This window comes from Bombyx mori, chromosome 4 (assembly GCF_030269925.1).
Source record: "Bombyx mori chromosome 4, ASM3026992v2".
Classification (NCBI taxonomy): domain Eukaryota; kingdom Metazoa; phylum Arthropoda; class Insecta; order Lepidoptera; family Bombycidae; genus Bombyx; species Bombyx mori.
The window spans coordinates 13,099,639-13,120,897 of NC_085110.1; the positions used below are offsets into that span (position 1 = coordinate 13,099,639).

The 21,259-nt window shown below is 39.3% G+C and overlaps 1 protein-coding gene and 1 long non-coding RNA gene across 7 annotated transcripts in view; one reads left to right on the forward strand and one right to left on the reverse strand.

The window, feature by feature from the left end:
• The window catches only part of LOC101740884 (whirlin), a 100,412-nt gene that overhangs the window by 61,184 nt on the left and 17,969 nt on the right, over positions 1 to 21,259 (forward strand). For 5 of the 6 annotated variants that reach the window (XR_009973001.1, XM_038021923.2, XM_062668285.1 and 2 more), the window contains one exon: positions 1,342 to 1,443. The exons of the other annotated variant lie outside the window; for it this stretch is intronic. Coding sequence is in view for 4 of the 5 variants with exons in the window: in XM_038021923.2 (XP_037877851.1) it covers positions 1,342 to 1,443 (102 nt within the window). In the remaining variant the exon portion in view is untranslated. The remainder of the gene's footprint in view (positions 1 to 1,341; positions 1,444 to 21,259) is intronic. 6 annotated transcript variants of the gene reach the window in all.
• On the reverse strand, positions 4,289 to 20,406 carry LOC105842317 (uncharacterized). Its single transcript, XR_001140012.2, has 2 exons — positions 20,142 to 20,406; positions 4,289 to 6,292 (listed from the first exon to the last, which is right to left on the reverse strand). It is a non-coding gene; the product is annotated as an uncharacterized LOC105842317 (long non-coding RNA).

A 21,259-nucleotide genomic window follows, 5' to 3' on the forward strand; every position in this document is an offset into this window, starting at 1 on the left:
AATTAAATTACTTAAATAAGGTTTTTATTGATGGATAAATATTATTCAATGATATAACAAAAGTACAAATTAGTGAATAAGATACAATAATTCCGCCTATTTCTGCGGCGAATCATGTATTTTGTTTTGAGTTAGGATTAAGTTATTATCCATAGACCAATAGACCCGCTTCAAGGTGAGTGGCAACATTCCCGGTGAGCTTGTCTATGGACTCTGATAGACTTATCCTATATGCAGTACTATAAAAACTTAACGATAGCAGAGACATTTATATTGTGATTTCTATGGATTGAGAAGTCGTGGAGTAGAGGTGGGTCGTCAGCTAATCCGTCGATTTATCTGGGTAAACTCTTATTTCTGATTAGAACCAAAAGAGAAAACAATAGGTTATTACTTAGTTAATAGTAAAACATCTAGAAAAAATTTCATAAGTAAATAAAGAGATTCGTGTAAATTCTGTAATATATCGTCACGTGCTTCTAAAACATTTATTCAATTATCATCATCTTTACGAATTACCGTTTTTTAATAAATTGATTCAAAAGCAACTCTAAAGTTGTTAAATAATGAAATAAATGCAATGAAAATAATAAACGCGAGAGTGAGACTAAGCCACAAATGTATTTTGAAGATTATTGACGTCGTTTGAGTGTTGTGCGGTTTGGTAGAGGTAACATAGATCATCAAAATGTAAGGGTGTGTGTAATACTCGTACGACAATAGCTTTACTTTTAACCCCGACGAAACTGTGCCAGCATGCAAAAATAGCGCGAAAAATCAATTGCACCGTCGAGACAGTTGGTGGACTCTCTCCCTGCAGTCTTAATTCATACCTTCACTGCATCACACTCCCTCATAAAGTTCACATCTACTGTAACTTCATTAGTGTTTTCTTTTATGTGAGTTTGTTGTGTTGCACGCCACGCGGCTTTATATTTTGTAGGCGGTGGCAATGCTTTAATTATTCTTTGTTGTGGCACTTGTGAAAAATTGGCGTATTTTAAATAATAACGCGTGAATTTGCTGTTGATTTTTTTCTGTGCAGGGTTTGCATCACATGTCCTTAGAAAAGTATGTGTTTAGTCGCTTGCAGCAATTAATTTAGAGTATTATTACTATATAAGAAAGATAAACTCTTAGTGTATATCAAAGCTATAAAATGAATGTGGTTTTTTAATACTTTTATTTTTCATTTTTGCTCTGTCTAATGAATGTTGGATTCACCTTCATATAGGGAATCACAACAATATAGAGTAAAACAGCCCGACGGCGTGTTTTATTTTATAACAAAATTTTGTTATATTTGCAAACAATTGCTGTAATTTTTATGAATATATGCAGGAGTACGAAGAAGAAGGTAGACATTCTCGCCGGCACTCTTCTCCTTGCAACTCGCGCGAAGGGAGCACCACAGCCTTGCATACCCAGCACTATGATGACGCGGTGAGTGGGTATTATTATAAAGTACTCTCGGAGCTCGGCCCCGCTCCACTGTGATTATCACTAATTGTATGAAAGACTAGCTGTACCCGTCCGCTTCGCTGGGCATTTAAAATTAGCATTATTGTTTCTCACCCCCCCAAAGATTTTCATCATGAACGCCCCCGCAACTGATGTAGGAGTCCAACACTCATATAAATATTAGCCTATCCATTAAGTACATGTATTTTCTACATGGATACCAAGTTTCAAGTATATCGGATGCATGGTTTAGTAGTTATAACGGAACATCCGTAAAAACCAGCGTAGATTTATATATTAGTATAGATATAAATTTCTTCTTGAAACCACTCACGACTCATCGAACTTTGATTGTACTTACTATAACAGAAGCTTCTCCTGGAGTACCAATCACAACTATATCAAGTATGATTACAATCAGATGAACTGTTAAGAATACATAAACATACAAAGTAATTTTTAACTGGTGGTAGAACTGGTAAGACCTCTTGTGAATTCGCACGGGTAGGTACCACCACCCTGCCTATTTCTACCGTGAAGCAGTAATGCATTTCGGCTCGAAGGGTGGGGCAGCCGTTGTAACTATATTGAGACCTTAGAACTTGTATCTCAAGGTGTGTGGCGCATTAACTTTGTAGATGTCTATATGCTCCAGTAACCACTTAACACCAGGTGGGCTGTGAGCTCGTCCATCCAACTAAGCAATAAAAAAAAATCTTATGTACATTTTCGTCCCCTAATTTACACACCTACCGGGTAAAATTTGGAAAAGCGCTGATTTGGGGTACATTTTTATTTAACCAGAAGCGAGTTTATGGAAATTTGTGCTTCTTACATTAAAAGGGACGGCCTTTCTGACCACCAGTCATCATTGATTTTCCCTTCTTATTGATGAAATTTACAAAAACCATTACTTCAGTGTTTTTTAACATGTTATTAATACAACATATAAATAAACCGCTTTCAAATTTTAAAGTTTGTAGCCCCAACGATTTGGGTTCTGCTTTAATGAATCAATCGGTCAGGACAAGTAATTATAGATAGTTCCCGGAAAATAAACAATAAGAAACACTCTTATTTAAATGCAAACACTATCCATTGACTTAGCTGAGTATAACTAAACTAAGTGTGATTTTTGGAAGTTCATGTTTCGTGAATCCGTAATATAACTCGAAACCGCTCTCAGATGAGTTTATTAGAATATTATATTACGACACATTACGTGCAATAAAACGCGTTAGTGAATTTAACTATTTTGATGGAGTTATTAGTAACGTTCCACCTTCCTTGTATGAAACAATACCTATCGATACGTTTAGCAATTTCTATCAAGGTCGTGTAATGAAGTATGGAATAGAAAATTACTATGGGGGCTTAAGAACATTGAATAACATGATTGAAAGTAAAAAATAAATTTTAACAAGGAGAATGTAGACATTAATTTGAATAGAAAGATTTTATTATTCCATACGACACACTCATCTATTGTTCAATAGATAGATAGATACATATAATAAAATATTAGAATCGGGTATATCTAGACATTGAAGAAACGTAACAAAAATATAAAGGCTTTAATTAAACAAAAACAATAGAACGTAAATAAGCAATATTTCGATGTAGATTTTATTGCTTTTGAGCATTGACAAAATTCTTGTTCGAGCGTTGGCTGCGTCTTTGTTTGCTCAGTTTATTGATGTAGACCTATTAGATTGGTTTTATTAGATAATATATAACGGCAAAAAGGCTCTGTGCGTATGAATTATGTCTGATAGATAGATAGATACGCTAAAACTTATTTGGCTCTGTGCCAGTAGGATGATGGCGCCGTGTTCATCTCACGAACCGATACAGGAAGTATACGACTCTGAGAACATAAACTTTGCAACGCTTTTATTCATTGTTATTACATTTATTATGAATAAAGTTTTCGATATATAGCCTCTGAATAGCCCCATGACCTATCGAAAGCGATAAAAAAATACGACTTATGTTGGTCAATTAAAGTCTGCACTATTCGCTAAGTATGAATAGTAAGTATACTATTTTCAAGTAAGTACTCACTTGCAAGACTAGACTAGCAGGTATTTTTGTTAAATTTACTACACTAACGGGCTTTTTTTCTCTATCTATTTGCTGGTAGTCTAGGAGGTTATTCTAGCTACGGCCGGACGGATAGGTGAGCTCACGGACTCAACCTGAAAAAATTTGCTAACACTAGCCCTAGTAAGAGCAGTGCTTCGCAGAATCTACCACCGGATCGGAATCGCGACCCACTGAGAAGATCCCAGTGAGAAACTCAGTGGGCTGTATCTATGGGTCAGTTCGCTCGATGACCGGTACTTGAGGGACCTAGAAACATCGAGAGTGAATCCGGGGGATCCGACAAGACATGTTTCGGGCGACGGCGGCCGTGTGTTACCCCGTTGCGGTCGGATAAGTAATTAGCGACGACCACGATAAGATAGTTTTTATGTCTCGCCGATCTGTCGAAGTAGCGTTCTGACGCTTCCTTAAGATACTTACGTACTAGATTTAGGTCGTCGTGAAGATCTACATTCCTAACGTACCACGGTGCTCCGACGGCTATCCTGCAGAATCGGGATTGGATGACCTGAAGAGAGTTAATGTGTGTACGGGTCCCGTGACCGAATACTACAGTTGCATAGATCATGAGCTAACAGACTTATAACATTAGAATTAGAAATAGTTTCAGTTCCGATAATATGCCCAATTCAATTTTTCATTACAAGGCCGTTGATTGTCTTTTTTAATACACACTTAAACATTTAACTACCTTTGTGTGGTAATTAAATTAAACAGAATGTAATAACACAATACACTTTATTAAATGCTAAATTAAAATCAAACGAGATTCAACGGACCATTATAAATCTCATAACATCAGTCTAAATTTTAATCTTATGTTTTATACTTAATTAAGCTCTATTAACTAAATGAAAAGTATTTTAATTAGTAACAATCTGTAGTCAAAACAATTGATTTATAGTTTCCTGTTACAAAAATAAGACTACATACAATTAGTCAAACGGGTTTGAAAAGTTAGAGGCGTATGGAGATTTGTGCAATTTATACAGATCCTTAAATATAGGTATATATTAATATTTTAATGGACAGGATGGAACTTTAGGTTTTGAAAAAAATTCATGCAATATTTTTGGTTTTGACATATTTCTGCAATATTATAATGAATTCTAGAAGATTCTACATGTATCATTCGCTGTATATTGCCATACTAGTATCAACCTCAGTATTTGTTCAAATCTTCATAGTCAAACATTTTTCTATGTTAATAATTGACATACTACAAAAACAGTACAATGAGTTGATAACAAATCGTTTGTTTTTTAGTAAACTTAATACTGCATGTAAAACTTCAGTTTAAAATAACAATAAAAATTCATGACAGTGATAGCCGTTCCATACATGTTTTGGCATTTACTTCGACTTATATAAAAATAAGGAAACTTTCCAATCAAACTTGTTATGAAGTGGGTCAAGTAAGAATATCTTTATGATATTTGAAATTATCTAGGTCAAATGAATACTCTCAAAGAGATATTCGTAAAGTGAAGCAACGACGGATCTTTGCCATGGGTATGGGCTCGTTACTTTTCAATTCCCAATTATTGACAGAACTTTCAATTGGAGTTATAATCAACAACAGTTTTATGGTTTAATTTCACTTTGATTACGTTCGGTTTACAATTTCCTACAGTCTATTATTTCTAGTTAAGCCGTAAAAGTGTATTTAATCATCGCAAAAACCTAAGCTTACAGCGCACTAATGGGTACTGATACCAGTTTATTCCTACTACAACTAAATTAATGGAAATCTAACAAAAGAATAACATTACATTTTATTGATTAATTTAAGATAAACTTAACTTAAATCAGAGAAACGCGAGTGCGGCAAGCCTTTTTTTGTTGATGGAGAGATTGTTACCTTCATCCCAATAAAATTAAATGCACTACATATATGATTACCATAACGGCTTAGATGGAAACTTGCCAAGAGCTGAATACTCCATTCAGTGATCAATTATTGAGTTTTTGTAAATCATGAATGTTTTCACTATAGTAAGCTAATAAAGAATTCACGTTGATTAGTATTTGAAAACATATACAAATATATTATAGAATAGTTTGTACACTGTCCAAATAAATAAAAAACTAAAGTAGTTATTAATATACCTCGTGCATCAACAGAAATTTGAAACACTCAAATCATTATTAACCGATCATAGAAATTGAGCTCGTTCATTTTAATAACTTCATTAATAAATAATTTCAAACTGGACTTTCATTTGTACAGATCACCCATCCCCCCTCACCCACGATAACGGCTTCCCCTTTGAAATATAAGGTCAAAGCCTCAACTACATTAGAATAACGGTTCTCCTTCTAACGGCTATCTTATTCCTCAAATCAGTATGCATGATTGTTTCATGACAGAAGAACCCAGGACGGTGGAACTCATCCGTGCAGGCATAGATCTTTGTACCGATTTAATTTGATAAAGGCAAGGAGTTTTTGTTAAATTCATTTTCGATTAAGATGAGGAAATTTGAAGCTACAAACATATCTGTTAATGGCGGTCATAGTTTTTCTTGTAATGTCCGACGTAACTCCTCAGTCGCTTTAACAAAGTCTTTGTTATCGTGTCGCCTCGTTTTGCCGCTGAGGTCACTGTTCTCTAAGTAATCCTTGGGAGGCTCCACTGGATACTTGTTCCCGAATTTCGGTCGTGGGATTCTCACGCGTTTGATGTCGTCCAACCAGCTCTCCATCTTTCATGTGATTTATCAAACTGGAAACAGAAAGACGTTACTTGGAGACAATATGATTTTTAAAGTATATTCTTCGATTTCGCGAGTCGTAAACAAAATTAAAACTACTTGTATGGTTTAATCTCGCGTTTTTATTGTCAACTAACTGACCCGGCAGACTTCGTAGTGCCTCAACCTAAACTTTTGTATAAAATAAATTAAAAAAAAAACAAAAGGAATCCGTCCGACGGCGGACGCATCAAAGGAAAAACAAAATTGTTTGTTTTTGTATAATTTCGAGTATTTTCATATTTATTCACCTTTTAAACCTTCTTTGGACTTCCACGAATAATTCAAGACCAAAATTAACCAAATCTGTCCAGCCGTTCTCGAGTTTTAGCGAGACTAACGAACAGCAATTCATTTTTATATATAGAGATATATAATTTCAGTCGTCTTTCATCACGAAAACTGTAAAGCATAGGAAATGTCGGAGATCATAAATCAATGACATGAATGATAATACAAAAAGGGAGATAAAATCGTAATAGTAGATTTAATTACATTTTTTTTTCTTCATAGATATATGGCTTTTTTTGTTTATCCTCTATTACCTCGTTGGTTAGACTTCGTAGTAGTTAGTACCATGAGATTTGGATTCTAATACTAATAAGAGTTATCATTGTGAAAGATAATTAGTATTCGGGATTGGAGTCTTATTCATGTTTCGTATGTTATGTTATGTCGGCATTCTAAGCACAGTAGAAAATCCGAGTTTACTTTGTTATACAACGTGATTGGTTTATTTCACTCACAATTGACGGAACATTACCCATCAATTAGTACTGATCTTTATTTTCCCTACCTATTCGCTGGTAGCCTATGGTGCTATTCCAGTAACACCCGATCGGGTAGGTGAGCTCACGGGCTCAACCTGAGAGAATTTGCTAACACTAGCCCTAGTAAGAGCAGTGCTTCGCAGAGTCTACCACCGGATCGGAATCGCGACCCACTGAGAAGATCCAGCGAGAAACTCAGTTGGACTGATCTTTAATTAAGTTGACTTTACACTTTGTGACTAATTTTTCAATACGAACCTTAAAATCGATGAGTATTTTATATTTCATTCTATTTCAATTACAAATTGAAACTGTGCGAAATCGACAGGTACATCTACTAAGGAATAAACTACAAAATACGTTTGGAAGCAGGCACTATATTGTTTTTTTAATGATCAGTAATATATACCTATGTACCTTTTATCTAATACCCGCTATCGAATAGCTTTTAAAATATATGTTAAAACGCGTGATAAGAATCAAACTCGTAAAATAATTAGGCTTAATATTGATGGTATGATGCATTCTAAGCTCGAACTGCCACCACTCTTGAATGTTCCAGCTGCGAAGCGAGCACGACAATAAAATATTATACAGTCCAGGCTTTGACATCATATTCGTGCGGCATTCACAACGAGATGGTAACCTAATAAATCGGCCAGGTCAAGAGAACATCTGCGAATTTATTGTCAAAGGAAATAAATATTAACGTCGATTGTCTTAGCTAAACGAGATTGCGGTAAATTACTATCGGAGTCTTACTAATAACTGTTGCAATACGGAAACAATTGCTCGAAACAGTTGTTGCGCTATCCGTATGCTATCTCGTTTTACAGAAGCAAAAAAACACGCACAGCCGTCGTGAGCCGCTGTTAGTCAATACTATTGCAATCGATGGTCTGGTGATGGCGAAACCTCATTGATTATTAAGGTTTTGTAAATAAAACGATTTCTCGGTGTGTAGTCACTGTGGCTGCGGGGGTGTGAAATGTCAATGTCAGACTGATAGTTTTTTATCGCTTTGACAGCAGAACGAGCTCACGACCTCCTTGATGTTAAGTGATTACCGGAGCCCCTCACAGTGTCAACGCCAGTGCTCAATTGTACTATATTTTATAGCGGTCTTAAAACTCTTTAATCCGGAACACGTGACTGTTTTGTGGCAGACAAAGGCAGGATAGTGGCATACCCGTATGGGCAGATAATCGGGTATACTACTAATAAACGTTTATGAAACAAAGCAAATGACTGTATTATCGCAGAAATAATGGATCCATAACGGTCACATGATTTTTCTAAGCCGTTTTCGTACCGTCATTCGACCGAAATAAAATAATTTCAATCTTCGTGAACTTAAAAGAAAATTTATACAGTTTAAGACTTTGCATACATAGCGAACGAAAATAGCAGATTTCAATAGACCCGTTACACGACATCAAAACAATCTTTGTACTGTTTTATAAGCAAGCATATTTTAACTATATTTGCATAATTATTCGTAAATCACAGAGTGATAGTAATAGTTATGGTTAATAGGAATTTATCTTGATTCTTTCTATTGTATTATAATTTTACATTCGAATATATTAACGATTGACTTACTGAATCTAGTCTAGTCTGAGGCACGCATGTCGGATATAAAAACAAAGATATTGTACGACTGCTTTCTCTAGCGAAAGTGTGGCTAAACGTTTCAGATTTATCGATTTGACGCTTTCAAACTTTACGATTTGCGTGGTAATTCATGTACAGGGTGTATTGGAATTGTTGCAGAAAAAAATGAAGCTATTCTGAAACTTAATTTTAGTTTGATTTCTAGGATTACCTTTTAATTTCTAATTGCGTTACTAATGTAAAGATTGGCGGATAGTACGGTCTTGAGAGAACATGGTTTACGGCTGCCAGTCAACTTCGTATTACATTACAAGCTACATGTGAACCTATCAAAATTACCAATATTTTTGGGCGTTTGAATTCATTTCTTTGTTATAGCAGTTTAATACCATTCCCGACGTCGAAGCGGCATTCTTATATTTGAAATAGTTATTTCAGATTTAACTAATATTAATTTAAATAAAATATTTGTAAATACGAAATTTCATTCCTTCTCTACGCGTTAACTGAATTATTGGAACTATTGCTGGTTGCTTCTAGTTATTCGATCTGACTTGTCTCGCACGGATGTCGTTACACCTACATGTGAGAAAGTGGACCGCCTGATTCAGATGTGTTTAATAACAGCAACGTGGAAACATAATCAACACTTCGAATTACACGGAGGCCAGCATAATTGGTACCTGGTATAATATTACGAATGTATGACTCACAGACGTGGGCGCCAGTCAGTGACCAGACACGTTTAGAAAATCGGCTTAAATGGATATGTTGATAAGTAGATAAATTGTGATTCGTTTCCAGATTTTTTAAGTAAGTTTGATACTATTATTAATCTAGAGGAGTGATCTGTAGAAAAACAAATAAAAAAAAAGGCATGTCGTGCACAGCTCATTGCAATAAGATAATATTTCGTCGTGATGGAGATATTTATCATTTCTTTCGTTTCTTTTTTATGTTTTGTATCTAGAACGAGATTTTGATAAGACTTTTTATTAAATATTCTATACAAAATGTGCTTTTTGCACGATATTCTTTATCATACATATTAACGTGGTCTCTCTATTCTCATAAATGTAATCGATTAAGTAATTGTAGTTAACGTGAAGCAATTGTTATTATTTATTGAATTAACAACATAGTCACAGTACATGTTCCGCGTGACGTGAGCGCAGACTTTCCGAAAGTGAGATGGCATGCGCCCATCCGCACGCGGCCTTTGTCATCAAAATTCTATCGAGTTCCTCATTAATTCAAAATTAATTGATTAACTGAATGCACGTAAACTTCGATTAAAATGCATAGAATATTTTGTGATCGATATATATTTATCAAGAGTTAGCAAAATTTTGCAAAATTAGTGATTCCATTCAAAAGCATTAGGAAACAAAAACACGAGACTAATTTTCGCAACCGGACTTAAAAGTTTTTGATTTTTATGTTGCTTCGTGAGTTAATGAACCAGAACCAATATGCCAGACTGATAATAAGATTAACATTTTAACAGAAATCTCCAAACGCTTGAAGGAGGTTACACATGATGCTAAGGCTGGCTGGTACTTTGCACAGAGAGTGAGTCTGGCTGTCCAACGAGGCAACGTAGCCAGTATCTTGGGGACTGTGCCTCCTTCAAGCGCGTTGGAAGATCTGTTCTACTGTGTGGACTGAGTTATGTTAAATTATTTTGATTTGACTTTTTGTTAATTTACATACTTACCTTTTAAATGAATTCAAAATTCAAGATTAACATTGATTCGAATAATTTAAATGTTTCCGAATTATTTTTCATATTGTTTCAAAACAGTAAAGTTAATTTATTTTTGTCCATTGTATATTTTGTGGATTATAAATTTTATAAAATACTCTTCTGGACGAAATTCTATAACGATATTAATATAATAATTTCCAATGTTACCACAATTCAGATGTTAATAAGGTTTAATATCAAAATAAAATTAAAAAAAAAAAGAATTAATAAATATAGTTTAATTTCAATATACAACCATCGCATCGAAGTGATGAATTTCGGTTTGAAGGGCAAGAGTACCGTTATTACAATACCATCGGGAGATCGACCCCAGAATACATTTTATACCGTTGTATGATAAATCAAATTAAATACTTTAAAGTTGCTATCACTCTGTAACCTCTACATCTGCTTTATATATTTGAGAGTAGAATTTTTTTTTAGGTATATCGTGAAATTTAACGCAGGTAACGGATGATGCCTTAACCTGTCGGTAAATACACTTAATCGACTCTCTCTTAAGAAATGTTCACGATTCGAAAAAAAAAATACGACAAACAAGCCGTCGGTTACATTTAGGTAAGTGTGTTAGTTAGAGTTGTTGCCTCGACAATTGTGTACCATTCCGATAGAGGCACCCGTCACGTGCGGACGTGCTCATCGTCCACTCGATCGCCCGGTCTTTGTTCGCCCGGCTTTTGTTAGCCCGGCCATTGTTCGCGCGGCCTGTGTTTGTGGTACATCTGCCGACTAAGTGCTCTTTCTGGAAGTTTTTATTTGTTTTGTTTCCTTTTGTTGTTTCTGTGTTCGTGGTACATCTGCCGACAAAGTGGTTTCCTGCAAGTATTTATTTGTTTTGTTTCTTTTCGTAATTTCTGTTTTGTTGTGCTTTTTCTTTGTCCTGTAGTAATCGCGCCGCATTGCCACCTGTGTTCAATAGAACCGCTCAGGTCCGAGAAGTTGGGGCCTCGCCGCAAGGCGAGTGTTTTCAAGACCCGGGGCCGCCCCACCTGGGTACTCAGCGATCATGGACGCTGTATTCGCGGAATTCCTCCGACTTCGCCACCCACAGCTCGCCTCGGAGTTTTTGGCCTTCAAGGCCAATCACACTGCGAGCCCTCTCGAGGACTCCGCCGCGCTCGCTGCTCCTGCGTCGCCTGTACCTGCGTGCAGAGCTTCTGCATTGAGCACCGCAGCCTCTGTCGTGCCTGCCGCTCCCGTGTCGCCTATACTGGCGAGAAAAGCTGCTGCGTCGTCCGCCGTGACCATCGTTTCAGCTGAGCGATCATCCGCGGCCTCCGTCGCGCCCTCTAAAACACCTACACTTGCTCGTAGGTCGCCTGCACCCGCCTCCTCGTGCTCCGACTCTGACTCGGACATGGAGGTCGACCTCGCCCCCGCCTCATCGACGGATGGATTCACCCTGGTACAGAAGGGTAAGAAGCGTGCCGCGGAGTCTCGAGCTCCCGCGGCCGCTAAAATTAGCAAAGCCGTGAACGCGTCGCGCCCCCGCCCTCAGACTCCCGTTGCGCCCCCAGCCCGTGCCACTCCGTCGCCGCGTCCGGTGGCACAAAATAAAACCCAGACCCCTCCCCCGGTTATCCTTCAGGAGAAGGCAGCTTGGGATCGAGTTTGCCTGGCCCTTAAGGCCAAAAATATAAATTTCACGAATGCCCGTAACCTCGCGAACGGCATTCAAATTAAGGTTCAAACACCCGACGACCATAGGGCCCTCTCTTCTTACCTCCGTAAGGAGCGTATAAGTTTCCATACGTATACGCTCCAGGAGGAGCGCGAACTCCGCGTTGTAATACGCGGAATCCCTAAAGAGTTAGATGTAGAGCTCGTAAAAGCCGACCTGTTAGAACAAGGCCTACCAGTGAATTCTGTGGACCGTATGCACACCGGTCGCGGTAGGGAGCCATATAATATGGTTCTAGTCGCTCTCCAGCCTACCCCCGAGGGTAAGAAAATCTTTAACACACAGACCGTCTGTAGGCTCTCTGGTATCGCTGTCGAAGCCCCCCATAAAAAAGGCACTCCTAGCCAGTGCCATAACTGTCAATTGTACGGGCACTCTTCCCGTAACTGTCACGCGCGCCCCCGATGTGTTAAGTGTTTGGGCGATCACGCCACGGCCCTCTGCGCTCGCGACCAAAAAACCGCGACGGAACCGCCTAGCTGCGTCCTGTGTCGAACACAGGGTCACCCCGCGAATTACCGTGGTTGCCCCCGAGCCCCTAAAATAAATCGCCGCGTCGCCCGCCAAAACCGCCTCCGAGCTTCCGGCCCAGACATCAAAGCCTCGGCACCCTCTGCGTCGCAGGCTAAGCCAGCGTTCGTTCCGGCGGCGGTGCCCAGTGTCTCGGCCTGGGCAAAACCGCTGCCGTACACGAACACGGCTACAACTCCCTCCTCCGCGATTCGTCCCGCCCCCGCGACTCGTCCCTCTCCCGCGACTTGCCCTCCGACCGCGTCCGACAATCTCGCTTTAGCGATCGACTTCTTTCAGTCGATCAACTTTGAGCGCGTTAACGCTTTGGGCGACGCCATTCGCGCTGCCTCCACTGCACAACACTTTATCGCCGTTGTGCAGGAATACGCCGACGTATACGCGTCATTAAATACGTACGTCCTCCCCTCACTCCGCCGGTAATCAATGGCGTATATAAATAGAATAAAGCCCCTATCCGTAACGATAGGATTTTTTAACGCTTACGGTCTCGCAAATCAACGTGATCAGGTTTCTGACTTTTTGCGTGACCACCAAATTGATATCTTTTTAGTGCAGGAGACCCTACTTAAGCCCGCGCGCCGTGACCCTAAAATCGCGAACTATAACATGGTCAGGAACGACAGGCTCTCTGCCCGTGGTGGTGGTACCGTCATTTACTATAGAAGAGCCCTGCATTGCGTCCCGCTCGATCCTCCCGCGCTCGCTAATATCGAAGCATCAGTGTGCCGAATCTCACTGACGGGACACGCGCCGATCGTTATCGCGTCCGTTTATCTTCCACCGGATAAGATCGTTCTAAGCAGTGATATCGAGGCGCTGCTCGGTATGGGGAGCTCTGTCATTCTGGCGGGCGACCTAAATTGTAAACACATCAGGTGGAACTCACACACCACAACCCCGAATGGCAGGCGGCTTGACGCGTTAGTCGATGATCTCGCCTTCGATATCGTCGCTCCGCTAACCCCGACTCACTACCCGCTAAATATCGCGCATCGCCCGGATATACTCGACATAGCGTTATTAAAAAACGTAACTCTGCGCTTACACTCGATCGAAGTAGTTTCAGAGTTAGATTCAGACCACCGTCCCGTCGTTATGAAGCTCGGTCGCGCTCCCGATTCCGTTCCCGTCACGAGGACTGTGGTGGATTGGCACACGCTGGGCATCAGCCTGGCTGAATCTGATCCACCATCGCTTCCGTTTAGTCCGGACTCTATCCCGTCTCCTCAGGATACCGCTGAAGCCATAGACATCGTAACGTCACACATCACCTCGACATTAGATAGGTCATCGAAGCAAGTTGTAGCGGAGGACTTCCTTCACCGCTTCAAATTGCCCGACGATATTAGGGAACTCCTTAGAGCTAAGAACGCCTCGATCCGTGCGTACGATAGGTATCCTACCGCGGAAAATCGTATTCGAATGCGTGCCCTACAACGCGACGTAAAGTCTCGCATCACCGAAGTCCGAGATGCCAGATGGTCTGATTTCTTAGAAGGACTCGCGCCCTCTCAAAGGTCTTACTACCGCTTAGCTCGTACTCTCAAATCGGATACGGTAGTAACTATGCCCCCCCTCGTAGGCCCCTCAGGCCGACTCGCGGCGTTCGATGATGACGAAAAAGCAGAGCTGCTGGCCGATACATTGCAAACCCAGTGCACGCCCAGCACTCAATCCGTGGACCCTGTTCATGTAGAATTAGTAGACAGTGAGGTAGAACGCAGAGCCTCCTTGCCACCCTCTGATGCGTTACCACCCGTCACCCCGATGGAAGTTAAAGACTTGATCAAAGACCTACGTCCTCGCAAGGCTCCCGGTTCCGACGGTATATCCAACCGCGTTATTAAACTTCTACCCGTCCAACTCATCGTGATGTTGGCATCTATTTTCAATGCCGCTATGGCGAACTGTATCTTTCCCGCGGTGTGGAAAGAAGCGGACGTTATCGGCATACATAAACCCGGTAAACCAAAAAATCATCCGACGAGCTACCGCCCGATTAGCCTCCTCATGTCTCTAGGCAAACTGTATGAGCGTCTGCTCTACAAACGCCTCAGAGACTTCGTCTCATCCAAGGGCATTCTTATCGATGAACAATTCGGATTCCGTACAAATCACTCATGCGTTCAACAGGTGCACCGCCTCACGGAGCACATTCTTGTGGGGCTTAATCGACCAAAACCGTTATACACGGGAGCTCTCTTCTTCGACGTCGCAAAAGCGTTCGACAAAGTCTGGCACAATGGTTTGATTTTCAAACTATTCAACATGGGCGTGCCGGATAGTCTCGTGCTCATCATACGGGACTTCTTGTCGAACCGCTCTTTTCGATATCGAGTCGAGGGAACCCGCTCCTCCCCACGACCTCTCACAGCTGGAGTCCCGCAAGGCTCTGTCCTCTCACCCCTCCTATTTAGCTTATTCGTCAACGATATTCCCCGGTCGCCGCCGACCCATTTAGCTTTATTCGCCGACGACACGACTGTTTACTATTCTAGTAGAAATAAGTCCCTAATCGCGAAGAAGCTTCAGAGCGCAGCCCTAGCCCTAGGACAGTGGTTCCGAAAATGGCGCATAGACATCAACCCAGCGAAAAGTACTGCGGTGCTATTTCAGAGGGGAAGCTCCACACGGATTTCCTCCCGGATTAGGAGGAGGAATCTCACACCCCCGATTACTCTCTTTAGACAACCCATACCCTGGGCCAGGAAGGTCAAGTACCTGGGCGTTACCCTGGATGCATCGATGACATTCCGCCCGCATATAAAATCAGTCCGTGACCGTGCCGCGTTTATTCTCGGTAGACTCTACCCCATGATCTGTAAGCGGAGTAAAATGTCCCTTCGGAACAAGGTGACACTTTACAAAACTTGCATAAGGCCCGTCATGACTTACGCGAGTGTGGTGTTCGCTCACGCGGCCCGCACACACATAGACACCCTCCAATCCCTACAATCCCGCTTTTGCAGGTTAGCTGTCGGGGCTCCGTGGTTCGTGAGGAACGTTGACCTACACGACGACCTGGGCCTCGAATCAATTCGGAAATACATGAAGTCAGCGTCGGAACGATACTTCGATAAGGCTATGCGTCATGATAATCGCCTTATCGTTGCCGCCGCTGACTACTCCCCGAATCCTGATCATGCAGGAGCCAGTCACCGTCGACGCCCTAGACACGTCCTTACGGATCCATCAGATCCAATAACCTTTGCATTAGATGCCTTCAGCTCTAATACTAGGGGCAGGCTTAGGGACCCCGGTAACCGTACTCGTCGAACTCGACAAAGAGGTCGACGTGCAACCTAACCCATGCATCAGCCCGCTGAGTTTCTCGCCGGATCTTCTCAGCGGGTCGCGATTCCGATCCGGTAGTAGATTCATTCGCGAAACAATTGCTCTTGAGTTGTTAGGTCTCCTTCGGAGGCGCTCGGGCAGTTGTTAGCAAATCCCACCCCTCTTGGCTGAGCCTTTGCTCGCCCACCTGTCCTGGTGAAACTGGAAAGGCCTTCGGGCCACCAGTAAACTTTCAATCATAAAAAAAAAAAAAAAAAAAAAATTGTGTACCGTTACTTCTATGACATTACAAATGTATTAGTGATAGTAAGTGTACCTGTTTATGTGCCTGGCTCACTATTACTATTAGGGCTATTAAAAAAAAATCTAATAATAAAAAAATAAAAATAAAGACATGCCCGCTGAGTTTCTTGCCAATTCTTCTCAGGACGGAGGCTAATTCTTGTGAATTGGCGGTAGTTCTTTTGACGTTCAACAAGTATGTACTTTCATTTATGTTGAATAAAACCTTTTTTTATTTGATTTGATTTACGATTCCCATGCTCTTGTAATATACAATGTGTGTTCACACTGATGTCGAAACATATATTGTTCCCGATTAATTGACAATTGGTCGCGGCATGCATTTCCCACGCGACTCATGCATCGTGTGACGGATTAACTTTTAATTAGTATTTTATTTTTAAATGTCGTGCAGCTGCGTGATAAAAAAATTCAAGGAAACTAACTATACTCCAGTTGCGACATGAATTTACCGCATCCACTAAAGTATTTACATTTCAAGGTATGTTAAGGTCTGTTAAGTAAGGTTTATTTTTATTTTGCTTGTACATATTTGTTACTTATAAATTAATTGATTATTTATTTATTTACTCCACTACTTGAGTGAAAATACTCATTGTCCAAGTTTTACGTGTTTACTGATGTCCATAAACATCATCATTAATCTCCTGCCCTTCTCCCAGGCGCCTGGGGTCGGCGCAATATGTTTTCTCCTTCCATACTCCTCTATCATATACCATTTTTTCGCTTACTTCCCTCTTACACATATCGTCTTTCACGCAATCGATCCATTTCTTCTTAAGTCTACTTCTTCTTCTAAAGCCTTCCACATTCGTACTTAAAACTACCTTAATAAGCCGATGTCATAAACATCCCAATGTAAATGTCACCACCGACCTTGTGACCCGAGCCGAAGCCTGAAGTTTAATGTGTAATGTCAATTCCACCCATCGGACTGAGACGCACGACTTCTCTGTGCAAATGATCTAGTTGATGGAATCTACTCATACGGCTTCATAATATACCCAATTACCTATTACCTTTACCTATATATATAAAAATGAATTGCTGTTCGTTAGTCTCGCTAAAACTCGCGAACGGCTGGACCGATTTGGCTAATTTTGGTTTTGAAGTATTTGTGGAAGTCCAGAGAAGGTTTAAAAGATAGATAAATATGAAAATGCTCGGAATTAAATAAAAATAACAATTTTGTTTTTCCTTTGATGTCTCCCCCGTCGGACGGATTCCTTTTGTTTGTTGTTAAGTTTAGTTTTATACAAAAGTTTAGGTCTTTTATTTATCGATTGAGGTACTACGAAGTCTACCGGGTCAGCTAGTTAGTAAATATATGTATATTGAACTGTGACTTCGTTCGTACAGTCTCCGGGGACTACTTAAAATAGGTGCGATGTGAGGCTCATACAAAAAACAAAAACGATCGCTTTATTTTATATAGAAAAAAAAGTCAAGTACAGGCCGGCTAGTATGCCTACATAATGTCTTTCACGTTGAACGGCTGCTGGGTGTTACTAACCTAAGTTTCCTAATGAGCAGTATTCGTACAACATGAGCAGGTAATAAAGGTAGGGCGGTGAACGTCCGGCTTGTTTGGTTAGCGGGACTGGCGACGTCACGAGCCGCAAGCTCTCCTACAACATCATGCTAATTGCTTGTCTTTGTTTATTTTAAAACTAACAGCAACCTCCACTTAACAGCCGATAATTTAAAAAAAAAATTAAATTATTTATCTATACTAATATATAAATCTGCAGTGGTTTTTACGGATGTTCCGTTATAACTACTGAACCATGCATCCGATTGACTTGAAACTTTGTATCCATGTAGAAAATACATGTACTTAATGGATAGATTATATTTATATGAGTGTTGGACTCCCTACACCAGTTGCGGGGGCGTTAATGATGAGAATGTTTGTGGGGGTGAGAAATAATATTTTAAATGCCCAGCGAAGCGGTCGGGTACAGCTAGTACTTTAATCAAATTAGTGGATTTAGTCTTTTTATTTTTTCAATTTTTCTATCACCTATATACTACATACCTGTATTGACACAAATTCACATATTAATATTTTTTAAACATCATATTTTCAAGTTAAATATCTACTAAAATCTGCATTTCGATTTGTATTAGGCGTGTTCCGGTTTGACCTTCTAATCTCGACTAAAGTTATTAAGGAGACGTATCAGTCCTGGATTATTTTAAATAGCCTAAGCCCGCGTTCCCCTCCCCTCTCACGTAAATCATTACACAGGCTGATGTGTATTATGTATTTACTATTTCGTAAGAATAAATTACTATACGAAATTTAAGAGTGTACTTGTTATGTGGGAAACTGTTTAAATTTATATATTTATTTAGATAAAATTTTACGTTCGCCAAAAGACCGAACGCAGTTTGGGAATCCAATACCAATATCCGATATTGACGGAGCGTATTGCATTCAAGAATCCGCAAAGCCATCAGTCCCGATCGCTAGTCTACTTTGAGTTTTCCCATTCTTATCGTAGAAAGCGTGTCATGGATCCCCGATACATCGCAGTACACAACAGCTTGTAGTAATACAATGGATAATAGACGGTTCTTGAAGGCCGCTTACACTGTCCTTTACTAAGTTTAAACACGTTGATTAAGCTTTGCATTACGACCTAGATAATTTTTTTTTTGTTATTACACTTATTGTGTCGTAGAACTTGCTGCTTTTTGATCTTTCCCATTAGAAGTGGCTATTGTAGACCTTTTTTTTTTAATTGGAAAATTTCATATACCTGTGTGAAAAACAATTTCCATCTGTATTTATGTTTTTTCATTTTTAATACCCTATGGATTACCATCAGCGTCGTAGTCGCTCGTGAACATATGCTATGAACGTATTTATTATATTAATATTGGTACCTGCTTGCATAATTTGAACCATGTTAATCCATCCAACTTGCATAGCTCGATACGGCTGAAGACACCGATCATCTTAACCACTAGGCCATGGACGTTCGCCACTATTATTTTACATTTTATTGATTTTATTAGCAGATTAATCTGACTAGATTAAATAGAATTTTATACTAAAAACGCTCTTATTATCTAATTACATATATATAGTACCATTTAAAAGTATACAAAAAGAAAAGAAGAATACAATATTATTTATGACCATAGCTAGTTAATAAATTTTAACACTAAAATCACAAGCAAAGGGCTGAGTGACTTTATTTCAATTAACGAGTATATATATGCGTGTGTGTGTCAAATATATGGTGGTGTGTGTAATGTTTTTATTATTGATTTAATGTATTTTTTACGAATTTTATGCATTCTGCACACCTCTATATTCTCTTTAAGTATGGGAAATTTCATACTCTTCCGTCCGCGCAATTTTCGTAAAAAAGGGTACAAGGTTTTTGCTTCACGTATTATAATATATAGATAAACGCATAAAATATTTTGTATCGTGTAACTTTTTGTTGTTTATGAAAATTTAGGACAGATGTTTTTACTACTGAAATATATTATAGATTTAATTTAATAACATTTCTGATCGATGATCAAAGTTATTTCGTAAAAAATATCTTTCACGTGAACCTATTTATGTTCTGAGGATGCATAAATAAGGATACATAAACATGCTAAATGAATTAGTAAAATTAATACCATTTTTCTAAAATTTAATAATTTTTTAAATTTAAAAAACAAAAGTTAACACATGGGTATTGTTTACCCGCGACCAATCATTATAATCACAGATCATAGAAACACTTGTTTCTATGATCTGTGATTATAATAATTTATTATTGTTTCACGTTGTCATAACGTACGCATTAAAACCACCAAATATAACAGGCTTAATTTCACAATTATCTTACCTTTTACGGTTATCCGCTTGGCTACGTAATTACACACCTATTTGTAAACAAGTTTTGAGAAAAGGATGTTTGGATGGAATAACACGTGCACACGCGTTGACGTTTGAAACAAGACTGGGCCAACTTCACATTTTGACTGGCCATGAGCAAACGCTTGGCCTGAGTTTGGCGGGCTAGCCGCAGCAGGCCTCGTGCGAATCGAGTTCACTCGATAGTGAACTAATCGAGTTCACTCGATAGTGAACTGGATGCACAACCAATAAACAGAGACAGTATTCGGTGACACCTTTAAAACACGCTATATAATTTAAATGTACCAATGAAAATATGTTTTCAATATTACAATGAAAAGTTTATGAACGAAGGCGAATGTGAAAGCGGATATGTTACGTAACTCGCTTACTGTGCTCGGTTTTATCGGTGCAAAATCTGTAAGCTTGAGAAAAGCAAGAAAGTCACATAAAATAATAATAGTCATGCTATTCTCACTTTCCTGTGGTTTTAGTAAAACAATACGTAAGCTCATGTTAAATAAACGTAATGTCAATATGTTGAAGCATCATCTGTGGACCGTTAGTTCCCACAAGGTGGACGTATAAATATGACTTAAACTTGATAAACCGGATAATATAAAAACAAGCACCTGTGATTCCCATGGTTGACCGGCAACTTATAAAAAATTAACAGCTCACAAAGCAGCCCGCCGAAAGCAGCTTGTTGGACCGTGATTTTAACAACGTATTTTTTGTTTATTTAGTATTAAGATTTTAATAATTAATTAAAGTTTGTAAAACTGATGCATTAGCATTGTTAGGTAGTTTTCTTAGTGGGAGCAGCCAGCTGCCATAACTTTTTAATTTCTATGAATTAATTAATGTACTAATTACGAGTCGACTACATTGATTTTGAGATTATTTAGATTTTGATAATAACCAATTTATCTTATTTTATTAATGTAAAGTGGTGTTTCGTAAAATGTAGTTCATTGGCCTTGATAATAGTGTATTTCATCAATACCATCGATTTTCAGAGTGGGCAATGGCCTGTTGGTCAGTGACCACCCCCGCCTTTCCTCCAACTACTCCCATCCTGATGAATGATCAAAGATTAGTGATTTC